This window comes from Hemitrygon akajei, chromosome 10 (genome assembly GCF_048418815.1).
Source record: "Hemitrygon akajei chromosome 10, sHemAka1.3, whole genome shotgun sequence".
Lineage (NCBI taxonomy): Eukaryota > Metazoa > Chordata > Chondrichthyes > Myliobatiformes > Dasyatidae > Hemitrygon > Hemitrygon akajei.
In genome coordinates this window covers 54,082,165-54,096,979 of record NC_133133.1, presented here as the reverse complement: position 1 = coordinate 54,096,979, position 14,815 = coordinate 54,082,165, and the positions used below count along the sequence as shown (strand labels likewise).

The window sequence follows — 14,815 nt, the reverse complement described above, 5'->3', positions numbered from 1 at the left end:
GCATTCTGAGAATTATTTGCTAAAACTGTTTCTCTATAAGACCACTTATAAGTACACTCTCCAAAAGATTTTCTTCGTCCTTCTCACTGCTTTTTCTATAACTTGACCTCTTTTATATTGTATAAAAGATGAATAGGAGTAACACTCTTTAACTTTTCTAAATGCTTTATTTGGCTCCTTCACTGCTCTTTTACACTCATCATCCACCAGAGAACAGCACTTCTTTTATTATCTCCCAATGATCTGGGAATTGATTCTTTAGCTATTGAGTTGAGTACAGAGCACAGGGTATTATGCTCAACATCCTCCAAAACCAAATTATCAAAAAATCTACTTTCATCATCAAATATCTCCCAATTTGCCTTTTCAAAATTCCAACTTGGGGATATGAGAACCTTTCCTCTGATACACATCCATTCCCATTATACAATCAAGAAATTATTACTGCCCACTGGTGTATCATACACTTCTCAATTACACATACTTGCTATATTCTCAAATATCAGGCTAAGGTCCATAGGAGAAACAGTGATGTTAAATAGATTTATCCTTGTACTCCTAGCATAATTCAAGCACACCTAACACTTTTCTTCCAGGAAGTCTTCCACCACTGACCCATGTAGTACTATGAGCATTAAAATCCCCACACTATATGACCTTATTTTTCCCATGTCCACCCACGCTTTCCAATATATCAAGTGTTAACCTTTCACAAAGGCTATAAAAAAATTATCTGTGCTTTACTATTCTTTCCCCAAATTTCAACCACATAAACAACTCAAATTTCCAAAATTCAATGTGCAATTCCATTTACAACAAAGGTAGATCCATGATCTGATCATGTCATATCTTGCATCTTTCTATCTTAAAACTTTAAATAAGATTTCAACCAGGTTTCCTGCACATATATAACACCAGATTTTTTGGGTAAATCTTCAATAAATTTCTTAAATTTTTGATCATTAGCTAACAGGCTTCTAGATTTAAAAAATAACAACCCTCCTTTGAATAAAAACACAAAATGCTGGCAGAACTCAGCAGGCCAGACTCCTGATGAAGGGTTTCGGCCCGAAACGTCATCTCTACCTCCTCCCATAGATGCTGTCTGGCCTGCTGAGTTCTGCCAGCATTTTGTGTTTTTATCTATTTCCAGCATTTGCAGATTCACTCGTGTTAACTCTCCTTTGAAGTCTGAACATTATTTACTCCTCCTTGTAAGGCATCATTAATAACTTCTAGAGGCAAGTTTTTTATCTCTAGATATTCCTCTGCAGTTTTTAATATAATTTTAATTTTTTTCAGGCCTATCTTTAGTTTGTGCTGTAGTTTACCACATGTCATAAAAGTAACAAACTTTAGTTTACCAACAGTCAATTAGATTAGATTCAACTTTATTGTCATTGTGCCGAGTACAGATACAAAACCAATGGAATGCAATTAGCATCTAACCAGAAATGCAAAGAATAGTGTTATTTACAAAATAATTGTGTATAAAAAGTAAGTGCTACGGCATACAAATATAAAAGTCCTGAGACAGTACAATATGGGTGCAATACTGTTTAGCGCTGTGATGTGAGGTTCAGCAGGGTCACAGCCTCAAGGAAGAAGCTCTTCCTGAGCCTGCTGGTGCGGGAGCGGAGACTCTTGAAGCGCCTACCGGATGGGAGGAGAGTAAAACGTCCATGATGAGATCCTTTATTATACAATTATACACTTTACATATTGTCTTTAATCTGTGTTATGGATATGAAAAGGCCCCATTTGCACTGTCATCTGTACTTTCTGTAGATATGCCAATTTCCACCCAAATACATCGCACTTCTCCAACTTCCTCATATATAGGACGTCTTGCATAAGCAGAGCTATGTTCTCCTTCACAGTCACTACATTTTAGCTTAACGCCTTCTCTACAATTGTCAAAATCATGTTTTCCACAACATCTTTTGCAATGCTTTTTACCCTTATACACAGCTGCTGCACGGCCAAACTTCTGGCATTGAAACCATCTCCAACAGGGCGATACATGGACTCAAACCATTTAACTCATATAACCTCAATTAACTTGCTCCATCAACTTTTTCCATCAAATTTAATGAACACTGATAAGGTATCAGTTCTTACTCCACTACAAATCCCTTTTAAATGTTTAGCGTCCACAACTCTTCCCCGGCTAAGTGATTTTTAACTTGATCCTAGAGGCTCTCCGGGAATTACTTCCCCAAACCACTGTCGTTCAATATAATTTCTTGAAGTTACCTTTGACTCCAAAACTTTCTCACATTGCTGACTATCAAGTCAAGTCACTTTCATTGTCATTTCGACCATAACTGCTATGAACAGTATATAGTAAAAATGAGACAACATTTTATAGGACCATGGTGTTACATGACATAGTACAAAAACTAGACTGAACAACGTAAAAAAAAAGAGAGAAAAAAAACAACTACACTAGACTACAGACCTACCCAGGACTGCATAAAGTGCACAAAACAGTGCAGGCATTACAATAAATAATAAACAGGACAATAGGGCAGTAAGGTGTCAGTCCAGGCTGTGGGTATTGAGGAGTCTGATGGCTTGGAGGAAGAAACTGTTACATAGTCTGGTCGTGAGAGCCCGAATGCTTTGGAGCCTTTTGCCAGACGGCAGGAGGGAGAAGAGATTTTATGAGGGGTGCGTGGGGTCCTTCATAATGCTGTTTCCTTTGCGGATTCAGCGTGTAGTGTAAATGTCCGTGATGGTGAGAAGAGAGACCCCGATGATCTCGGCTGACCTCACTATCCGCTGCAGGGTCTTGCGATCCAAGATGGTGCAATTTCCGAACCAGGCAGTGATGCAGCTGCTCAGGATGCTCTCAATACAACCGCTGTAGAATGTGATGAGGATGGGAGGGTGGGAGATGGACTTTCCTCAGCCTTCGCAGAAAGTAGAGAAAGTAGGTCCTGATGAAGGGTCTCGGCCTGAAATGTTGACAGTGTTTCTCCTTATAGATGCTGCCTGGCCTGCTGTGTTCCACCAGCATTTTGTGTGTGTTGTTTGAATTTCCAGCATCTGCAGATTTCCTCATGTTTGCTCTTTAAAAAGTAGAGACGCTGCTGTGCTTGCTTTGCTATGGAGCTGGTGTTGAAGGACCAGGTGAGATTCTCCACCAGGTGAACACCAAGAAACTTGGTGCTCTTAACGATCTCTACCGAGGAGCGGTCAATGTTCAGCAAGAAGTGGTTGCTCCATGCCCTCCTGAAGTCAATAACCGTCTCTTTTGTTTTGGTCACATTCAGAGACAGGTTGTTGGCTCTGCACCAGTCCGTTAGCCGCTGCATCTCCTCTCTGTAAGCTGACTCATCGTTCTTGCTGATGAGACCCACCACAGTCGTGCCATCAGCGAACTTGATGATGTGGTTCGAGCTGTGTGTTGCAGCACAGTCATGGGTCAGCAGAGTGAACAGCAGTGGACTGAGCACACAGCCCTGGGGGGCCCCCATGCTCAGTGTGATGGTGTTGGAGATGCTGCTCCTGATCCATACTGACTGAGGTCTCCCAGTCAGGAAGTCTAGGATCCAGTTGCAGAGGGAGGTGTTCAGGCCCAGTAGGCTCAGCTTTCCAGTCAGTTTCTGAGGGATGATTGTGTTGAATGCTGAACTGAAGTCTATGAACAGCATCCGAATGCATGTGTCTTTTTTTGTCCAGGTGGAGGGTGGTGGCAATGGTGTCATCTGTTGAGCGGTTGGGACGGTGTACTTTACAAAGTACTAAGACTGCCCCATCTCTTAAAAGGTTTTGCGCCCACAAAATCTCCTAATGTTTTTTTTAAATCCGCAGTCTAATAGGATTGATATCAAAAACAGGTCCACATTCAAAACATTACAAAACCTTAAATTCTTTTTCTCCTTATTTTATTTAAATCCCATCTATTGCCTCCATCACTCTATGATAAACCACTACAATCCTCAACCAGCCGCTAATTTTTCCGTTTCCCAAAAGCGGCCATTCACCTTCTGCCATACACCCAATACCACCTCCCGTTCACTACCTCCGTCTTTGCTGCCCCGTCCCTCCACCAGAGCAGCTCCCAACAGCAGGCTCAGTCCTTTGCTCCAACTCAAACATTTAATGTCGTTTTTCCTTTTCGAACCACTGTCTCTCGACCAATCTAATGTTTCTAAATATGAACAGTTGCGGTTTAAAATCATAACCTTTAAATGTACAGTATTCGTCCAAGCTGACCATGTGTTAAAATTGCTCCGATCTTTGTTTTTAAATCGGTGCTCAGTAGCGAGTGTATGATCCTGGCGGCGCTGCTTCTGACGCAACAATCTCAAATCACTATTAGGTATAGCATATGTCCTTCGTAACCTCCCAAAGCCACTTTACCGGCTGAAATCCCACGACCTTCACACCTGGTTTCACGGCATTAGGTCCTCATTCCAGTGTGCCAGTTTGGTTTCCAACAATCATGAGTCTAAACTTATAGGTTAGTGCTGTTGGCGAACTCGAGCGACTGATTAAACCCTGCAATAACAAGCAGCAAGAACACTGATATTTTTTAAATCCTGTCTCGTATCTGTATAGTTAGAAAGCTCTCGAACAGTTGTATGAAAATGTCAGCGTAAAAGAGGCAGGTAAGCTCCAAAAGATTCCAACGGCGTGTATTTATAACTGAATATATTTGAAATAATTCAGATAATGTATACTCGACGTAGGAGTTACTGTCCTCCGACCATATTCAGTGGTGAGATCGACAGCATACACTTTTTTAAAAAAAATTAGCAGGCTCTAGTGTCGATACTAATACATAACTACACATATTCCTGAATATCCAATTGAAATATGCCCAGCGGGCGAAGCAAATTTCAGTGCTCCATTTTGTGGTGCAAATTTTTGATGATAAAAGATGTGCAACAAATAGCATTACGCATATCATATGTACACATATACACTAGAGTAGATTATCAAATTCTGCTGTGTAAATGTTTGACGGAGTAAGACCTACTCAGTGGGGTGTGCCCCAACCCCTTCAGAACGAAAACAATTTGCGGCAGAAATTACGGAAAGTGTGAGTAACGGATCGATGTGGAATCTAGAACCTAGAGAACGAGGGAATAAACAGTCAGATCCTTAAACAGTTGAATTTAAGGGTCGTACGCAACACGGAATCGACAATATTTTGTTTCAAAACCAACTGCAAATAAGCCAAAGAAGTAAACGCAATTCACTAAACTGTAGTTAAATATGTGTAGGGTTCCATGTTGATTTAAATAACTGCTGCCGGTATTTAAGAACAGTGTAACAGTATAATAGAATATTATGAAGACAATTGTTCAGAAATTGCTGAAAGCATAATAGCAAAATAATGCTACATGTGACAAATTTGCAATAAAAACCTGTAATTTGTGAGATAAAAAGAAAGTTGTTCGTGTATGTTCGAATTCTCCAAAAGTTAGTGGACAGTTCACAGAAATGAGAAAAATGCAACCTTGCTTTAAGCCTCTTGATTAAAATCATTTGCTTGATACAAAACTGCAAATTTTCCATAAATGAAGAGGAATGTTGTGGCTGCTTGTAAATGTTGGTATTTAGGTTGTAATGCCCTGTTATTGACTTGCTTTATGTTGCAACATGAAACTCAATATTGGAGAGCCAGAAAAGTTGTGATTTATTTCCAGAGAATTTATTTTTGATTCACCATGACAATATTTTATAACCATATAACAATTACAGCACAGAAGCAGGCCATCTCGACCCTTCTAGTCCGTGCCGAACACTTACTCTCACCTAGTCCCACCTACCTGCACTCAGCCCATAACCCTCAATTCCTTTCCTGTCCATATACTTATCCAATTTTTTTAAAATGACAAAATCGAACCTGCCTCTACCACTTCTACTGGAAGCTCGTTCCACGCAGCTACCACTCTCTGAGTAAAGAAGTTCCCCCTCGTGTTACCCCTAAACTTTGCCCCTTAACTCCCAATTAATTGTCCTCTTGTTTGAATCTCCCCTACTCTTAATGGAAAAAGCCTATCCACGTTAACTCTATCTATCCCCCTCATAATTTTAAATACCTCTATCAAGTTCCCCCTCAACCTTCTACGCTCCAAAGAATAAAGACCTAACTTGTTCAACCTTTCTCTGTAACCTAGGTGCTGAAACCCAGGTAACATTCTAGTAAATCTCCTCTGTACTCTCTCTAATTTGTTGACATCTTTCCTATAATTCGGTGACCAGAACTGTACACAATACTCCAAATTTGGCCTCACCAATGCCTTGTACAATTTTAATATTACATCCCAACTCCTATACTCAATGCTCTCCTATCCACATGAGATTCCACCTTCAGGGAACTATGCACCATTATTCCTAGATCACTCTGTTCTACTGCATTCCTCAATGCCCTACCATTTACCATGTATGTCCTATTTGGATTATTCCTACCAAAATGTAGCACCTCACACTTATCAGCATTAAACTCCATCTGCCATCGTTCAGCCAACTCTTCTAACTGGCCTAAATTTCTCTGCAAGCTTTGAAAATCTACATCATTATCCACAATGCCACCTATCTTAGTATCATCTGCATACTTACTAATCCAATTTACCACCCCATCATCCAGATCATTAATGTATATGACAAACAACATTGGATCCAGTACAGATCCCTGAGGAACAGCACTAGTCACCGGGCTCCAACCTGACAAACAGTTATCCACCACTACTCTCTGGCATCTCCCATCCAGCCACTGTTGAATCCACTTTACTACTTCAATATTAATACCTAATGATTGAACCTTCCTAACTAACCTTCTGTGTGGAACCTTGTCAAAGGCCTTACTGAAGTCCATATAGACAACATCCACTGCTTTATCCTCGTCAATTTTCCTAGTAACCTCTTCAAAAAATTCAATAAGATTTGTCAAACATGACCTTCCACGCACAAATCCATGCTGACTGTTCCTAATCAGACCCTATCTATCCAGATAATCATATATACCATCTTTTAATTCAATCTTTGACATCTATGCACCTGACAGTGTTGGAAAGTACTTAGAAATAGAAATTTCATTTCCTTAAGCAATTAAGTTTGTATATGTAAAAGAATTTGTGCCGTCACACAACTGAACTTATTAGCTTGTGAAGGACCATTACTAATTCTCAAATATAACTGTGTTGAAAAGCTTCCTTCTTCTAATTGTATTTTTCTTACTTCCTTTTCTTCCCTAAGTCTATTTATTCACTTTTCATATTTTCAACTTCCACTGTTTTTCATTCCACTGTAATTTGTCATATTTCATTATTTATAATATACCACAACCCAATCTATGGATTTATTTTTTACAGTGATAAGTTACTGGATGGAATAGCCACAAGATTTCAAACATGGTGCTGATTTTGCTGTGCCATTTTTAAGATACGTCTTCAAGAAATTAATTTACAAACCTATTCTAATCTGAAGCCTGAAGATACAAATTCAATTCACACTGAGGCCATGAACTTTCTGAGCCATTAAATGAAGTTGCTGTGTTATTTTGGTGGATTATTACAATAAAAATAGATTAAGTACAGAAAAATTAAAATCTGTTATGAATTTTGATTGTGAAAAATCAAGATGTTGGCTTGCTTACTTTCCAACTCGTCAGGAGTGCAATAACCAAGTGGCCTGAAGGTTTCACTCAAATACACATACACTCAGTGGCCACTTTATTAGATACACCTGCTCATTAATGCAGGTATCTAATCAGCCAATCATGGGACAGCAACTCAATGCATAAAAGCATGCAGATGTGATCAAGAGATTCATTTGTTTTTCAGATCAAACACCAGAAAGGGGAAGAAATGTGATCTAAGTGACTTTGACTGTGGAATGACTGTTGGTGTCAGTTGGTGTGCTTTGAGTATCTGAGATTTTGATATCTTATATTTTGAGTATCAGATAAATCCTGAGATTTTCACGGCCAGCAGTCTCCAGAGTTTACAAAAAATGGTGCAATTACACAAAACATATCCAGTAAGTGATAGTTCAGTGGATGAAGATCTTTCAAAGTCCATCAACAACCCATCAAAAATACACAAACTGATCCAAGGTGTTTTACTTCATGTTAGAGCAACAATTAATATTTACTTAATTCAAAAACAAAGTAAGATTTATTATCACTGTCCTAAATGAAATAAAATGTGTTGCTTTCCAACAACATGCAATGCAAAGACATAAAATTGCTATAACTTACAAAATAATTAAATAATGCAAATAAAAAAAATGATCAGGTGGCATTCGTGGGTTCAAGACAGCACAGAAATCTCATGGTGGAGGGCAAGAAGCTGCAAAGAAATAAACGAAATACAGTGGATTCCAGTTAATTGAGACACATTGAAACCAGCCAATTAAGCGGCTGCTCCAATTAACTCAATTTCATGGAAATAGTTAAAAGGTATAAAAAGACAAATTATCATTTGACTAAGTAGTAAATTATGTATTTAAATGAAATATCAAACAGATTTGAACACTACCTATATTACTGTAGTTTGAGAAATCTGTGTCTGAGTTCTGAATAGTTATTAATGGAGGAATTCATCCAAAGTACACTACCGTGTTCTTTTGTTTGAACATAAATTAACAAAATCAGCATCGATACCTAGTGGAGATAATGGACTGTTTTTGACTATTGCATTTTCCAAATCTTCTTTTTCATTGTAATAGTCAAAATGATTGCCAATACCTTCAAATCCTTTGTGCTTCCTAACTTATTGAAGTAGTGAAATAATTTTATATTCACTCCCGAGTATATCTGGCATCTCTATGCCTGAATGTTTGAAACCGTACTGAGCAAAAGAATTCTGAATTGTCTTGCTGCTTATTTCTCACAAACTATCTGTGACAAAAATCTCTGCTTCTTGAGCACAAACACACGCAACTGACAAAATGTTAAAACTTCGTTCTAAGCGTGGTGTAGAGGCTAATGGCCACTCAAGTGCACATAACTGACACAAGTTCAGAAAATGTTTCGCAGTAATCTCCGGTCCCAATTAAGTGGCATAGTGTCCCAAATAAATCAAGGGAATCCCGGCTATTTTTTCAATTAGTTTTTGTTCTTTAAGATCGTCCCAAATAAGCGGCTGACCCAATTAACTCATGGCCCAATTAATTGGAATGCATTGTACATTAACTTCTTCCAAAATTAAATGTCTTACTTGACAACACACATTTGCCAACAACTTGTGCATTATCATTCACATGATGACTTGTGCAACTCTGTTTCAAAGTGTTACATTGCAGCATATAAATATGCAGAGTTTAGAGAACATTACATTGGGTATTGACCGTAAGACCTAGGAGCACAATTGGATCATTCAGCCCATTGAGGGTCTTGTAATTCTTAATTCGGCTTGTGCTGAAAGAACATTGTATCTGCTAAAGGTATCTTTAATAGTGTTTCAGTTTTTGTGAGATATTTTCTCAGTTACCTGGTGATTGATTGCTCCCATAGATAAATATCTTATTCCCTGTGCCTTTGTTATCCAATATCTAATCAAGCTTTTGGGTAATCCAGAGACATAACAAAAAATTCTGCATTGTGTGTTCCCCATTAACAGATATTTCTGTTAGCTGGTTGAAGATGTAGTAAAAACTGAGACAAAGATGAATTGTTTATCATTTAGTTTTTTTACATTTATGTACATTATGTTAATGAACCAAGTGATATTTTCTACTGGTTTTACAGTATTCCTTTGTAGTAATCCTTGTGATTAGAAATACTGGGTCAGGCCTTTCTGCCATGTTGCCATTGGAAAAGCTTGAAACTTTAGAATTCGCTATCTAAAAAAGTTGTGGAAGCTCAGGGACTTAGTATACTGCATATACTGCAGACAGTGATAGATTTTAAGATGTTAGGGGCAGCAAATGATAAATGTTTAGTGCAAAGTCCAACAATCCATAAAAAATCCAAAGGGATGGCGAATTCAATATTTACCTGGGACTAGAATGCCAAACTCCTCCTCCTGGAGCTCCACTATCAATTTACTGGCTTAATCCATCAATGGTCCTTCTAGACTCTGTGCAATATAATGCACAATGCTAAGGAAGCCCTGCTAATGAAAGATTAAAACATTTTGATGATCATTAATCTAAGCAATCTCCAGCACAAACCTCTGAAAACCCTTGGATATTTTTGAATTTTCTTGATATTTCAAAAATGTTTAAAAGTTATTATGAATCAATGAAATAGTTGAAACTGTTTAAATTAACAATTTACACAACCAAACAATTACAGTTAAGAAAATCACTAATTAAACAAATGTAATACTCTCCTAGTGTCTCATAGCCTTTCTTCTCCAAAAAGGATATGTTCCTATCTCATATCAAACCAACATGAAAGTAGATATTGCTGCTAGTTTAGTTTTCTGTTGGAAATATGAAGAATCCAATACTGAAGTGCAAATAGGAAATCACTGGGCTGTTAGCTTTTGGTAAAATGGAGGTGTGGTCAGATGCAGTGAATGGTATGAGGCCAGCTAAAGGTGTTATTGCCTTTTTTAATTTATTTGTTACGATTGCAAGACCCTGCTGGAGACTAAGAACGTAAAGTCATGTAGGTCTACCCCATCAGCAAGTTGCTCATTGGCAGAGAAACTAAAGGAGCTCAACTTGATGTGGGTCTTACTGTTGCCTTCATCAGAGAGGTGATGCTGCGGGAAGGCTGGTTGCAATCTAGCAGCGAGTGCTGTGAGTCTAATTTACTGGTGAATGGCAGGGGCAGACAGCGGGGGATCTGCAAGTCCTTGGTCGTAGTGAGGACCAGGTCTCAAACTGCAGCGTCGCCTGTTTGTAGCCATCCAGGAGAGAGGCGACAGAGTTGGTGAACTCCACAGGAGTGCTGGAGGCAGTGTGGCATGGCGTTCATGCTGTTCTCCAGTGCCTATTTGGCAGAAGACAAAATGTATTGTCTTCAACTGCAGACTGCTACTACAGTCATGGACTCAGGGACTTGGACACTGTTATTTTTCTGCTGCCTTATATGTGCCATGTATGCAGTGTGCTGTGAATGACAGTTTTGCACCTTGGTCTTGCAGTAACACGGTTTTGTCTGGCTGTTTTCATGGGTATTAATGGATGGTTAATATGGATGGACAATTGAAGTTTATGGGAATGCTGAGTTTGGTAGCCATAGTGGGGTGTGTCAGGAATGGACAGGAGGAGGAGTATAGGAAACTGATACAGGACTTTGTGATATGGTGCAACTCAAACTACCTGCGTCTCAATGTCACCAAGACCAAGGAGATGGTGGTGGACTTTAGGAGATCTAGGCCTCATATGGAGCCAGTGATCATTAATGGAGAATGTGTGGAGCAGGTTAAGACCTACAAGTATCTGGGAGTACAGTTGGACGAGAAGCTAGACTGGACTGCCAACACAGATGCCTTGTGCAGGAAGGCACAGAGTCAACTGTACTTCCTTAGAAGGTTGGCGTCATTCAATGTCTGCAGTGAGATGCTGAAGATGTTCTATAGGTCAGTTGTTGAGAGCGCCCTCTTCTTTGTGGTGGCGTGTTGGGGAGGAAGCATTAAGAAGAAGGACGCCTCACGTCTTAATAAGCTGATAAGGAAGGCGGGCTCTGTCGTGGGCAAAGTACTGGAGAGTTTAACATCGGTAGCTGAGCGAAGGGCGCTGAGTAGGCTACGGTCAATTATGGAAAACCCTGAACATCCTCTACATAGCACCATCCAGAGACAGAGAAGCAGTTTCAGCGACAGGTTACTGTCGATGCAATGCTCCTCAGACAGGATGAAGAGGTCAATACTCCCCAATGCCATTAGGCTTTACAATTCAACTGCCAGGACTTAAGAACTTTTTTTAAAGCTATTATTAATGCTTTTTGAGTTAGTGATTTAGATGCATATCATATTATTACTGAGTTAAGTATTGTATGTAATGAGTTTTTGCTACAACAAGTGTATGGGACATTGGAAAAAATGTTGAATTTCCCCATGGGGATGAATAAAGTATCTATCTATCTATCTATCTATCTATTTGCAGAATACTAGCAGTTTCCAGCTAACCCCTGAATAAGTTGTAGAAAATAGTGTTCAGGCATCAGAAAAGCTAAATCCCTCATTTTCTGTTAGTTTCAGGCCCAAAGTGACCTCTAAAGCATTGCCTTGTTAGTATGCTACAAATGAAGGCTAATTCTGAAAAAGCATCTAATCCAGATGAATGATGTAAACTTGTGAGCAACTGTGGTCTCTCCATTGCCCCTAAGCTCCATCGAAGTGTGGGAGCCTGCATAGTTAAAGCTTCCAATGAACTCAGTAAAGGAATTCCTTTCAGTGTTATAATTGTAAGCCTCCAAAAATGTCAATAGTAGCTGCATTGCCTCAGGTTAATCAGATATATTCATTCATTCATCATGTGCCATATCATATGACGATCATGATCTTGCTCATGCTTATCCTTGGCAAATTTTTCTACAGAAATGATTTACCATTGCTGCCTTCTGGGCAGTGTCAGAATTATGAAGCCATTATGAATACTCTTCGAAGATTGCCTTCCCGGCGTCAGTGGTCACATAACCAGGATTTGTGATATGTACCAGCAGCTCATATGACCATACACAATCTACTCCCATGGCTTCATGTAACCCTGATCAGGGAGTTAAGCAGGTACTACACCTTGTCTAAGGGTGACCTGCAGGCTAGTGGAGGGAAGGAGTGCCTTTCACCCTTTTAGTAGGGATGCATCTCCACCCTGCCACTGAATCCGATATATAATAAGAAACTTAATTTTGAAAAATTTCTGTGCCAGATATGAGTCCAGGTAGTTTAGATCTGGAAGATATCACCTTATAAAGTAAATGTTTTGCAACACATCATAATATAAATTAACACTAAGGACCCCTTGATCAAAATATGACATAGTTACTTTGATATTGTATGTCATGTCTCTCCATCAATGCTGTCTGGCCTGTTGTGTATTTACAATAGTTTCTGCTTTTATTTACAATTTACAACATTCGTGGTTTTTAGCTCTTCACTTTAACAGTTGTCTGTTCCATTGTGATCTGTACTTTCTTACGTTTTTGTGACCTTGCTATTAGGTTTGTGATTGGTGCAATGTGAGTAGTATTGGTGCCAATGATGATACGACAGAGAGCAGCGAATGCGGATCCAGTTGATTCTGATCACATTGTGGAAACATAAGGAACAGATGTGCAGACAGATCTGCTTCTCCAACCACTTAGTCTTACATGGAAAAGACTGAGGCTTGTTTCAGTTCTGATCCCACAGCTGTAAGTTCACACAAGTAGTTTATTAATAACACTGTAATAGTATCTGTCACTTTAAATAGGAGTGGAATTTCAGAAAGTACGCTCAACAGTTCCACAGTTTGTATATTTCTGCACTCTTATAGTTCATAAGACTTCAACGTTGCTCATACCTTCATTTAACTACTGAATGAATGAATTAATGTGGTATAGGGACACGCAATATAGAAACAGAGCCTTTAGCCCATTACATACATCCATGCCAACATTTTTGTCAATCTACACTAATCCCATTTGCCTGTATTAATAGAGTATCCTTCTGTACCTTGTCTACTTAATTGCCTACCTATATTTTTCATAAACATAGTACGGTAGTTATATTTGATTCCATCACGTCCTCTGGCAGTGTGTTTCAGATATCAACCACCTTCTGTGTAGAAATCTTGCTCATCAGATTCCCTTTAAAACCACTTCCTCTCACCTTGAATTTATGGCCTCTTGCTTTTGATGCCCCTACCATAAGAAGAAGATTTTGACTATCTACCATCATATGTATTTCTTTCAGGCAACTCATCAGCCTCTTTCGCTTTAGAGAAAACATGCTCGGCCTATCCTGTCTCTCAATATAACTAATGTCTTTTTGTTCAGGCAACATCCTGGTCATTGTCTTTTGGAAACACACCCTGCTCATAGTATGGGGATCAAAACAACACACAATTCAAGTGCAGTCTTGCCAGTGTTTTTGTAAAGTTTCAACATTTGCAATACAAATGTCATAAAATGAAATATATCACTGCAACACCCATACTAGTTTGTAATTTTGTGTCAATTTAGAATTTTAAGTACTTTCATTATTTTCAGATTTTTTTCACACATGTAAATCATGAAATTGCACACACTTATTGCATTTTAAAATGTGAAATCCAATTAAATTATTTTTAATCTCATTTCTTCATTTTGACAAAATTATAGCATCTACTATTATGTAATTCCATCAAATATAAGAAAGATAATTGAAGTTAAATAACTGAACAAAAGTTGTTTAATTTTAATTATCTTTCCTATATTTAATGCCAAATATTTCTCTCAGTTCCAGCTATTACAGGATTCAATATAAACAACTTTCAGTGCCAAACCAAGTCTGCTGTTCAGAAATATTTGTTGAAATGGTAATACAGAAGTAAGCAATATTATAACTCCTGCTTAGTAATTTGTGTTTATGTGGAAATAAAATGAAGGACCCCAGAGTATGAGTTAGCTGCTATTTTTTAATGAGTGCTTCCAATATAATCTGATGAATATTGAAAAATGTGTTTTCGGAATGATTCCTGAAGTTAAGCCATTCACTCAGAATACAAATATTTGTGTTTCCAACGTTTTGTATTTAACAGATTGTAATGGAAGACATTTCTCTGTCTGGATAAATCATATTAAAGATTGTTTAATCATATAGTTTATGTTCAGAATGAACAAAGTACCTGATATTTTTATTACTGAACGTAATTTCATTCAATGTAACAGGCCTTATGGCCCAATGAGTCCATGCTGACCACATTGTCCACTCTACTA

General features: G+C 38.5%; 1 protein-coding gene across 1 annotated transcript in view; it reads left to right on the top strand.

Annotated features, from left to right (window-relative positions):
* Window positions 1–14,815, top strand: part of LOC140734402 (ATP-binding cassette sub-family C member 5-like) — a 159,442-nt gene that overhangs the window by 12,222 nt on the left and 132,405 nt on the right. Inside the window, exon 2 of the mRNA XM_073058296.1 lies at window positions 13,079–13,270. Within this exon, the coding sequence (XP_072914397.1) occupies window positions 13,229–13,270 (42 nt within the window). The 5' untranslated portion in view covers window positions 13,079–13,228. The remainder of the gene's footprint in view (window positions 1–13,078; window positions 13,271–14,815) is intronic.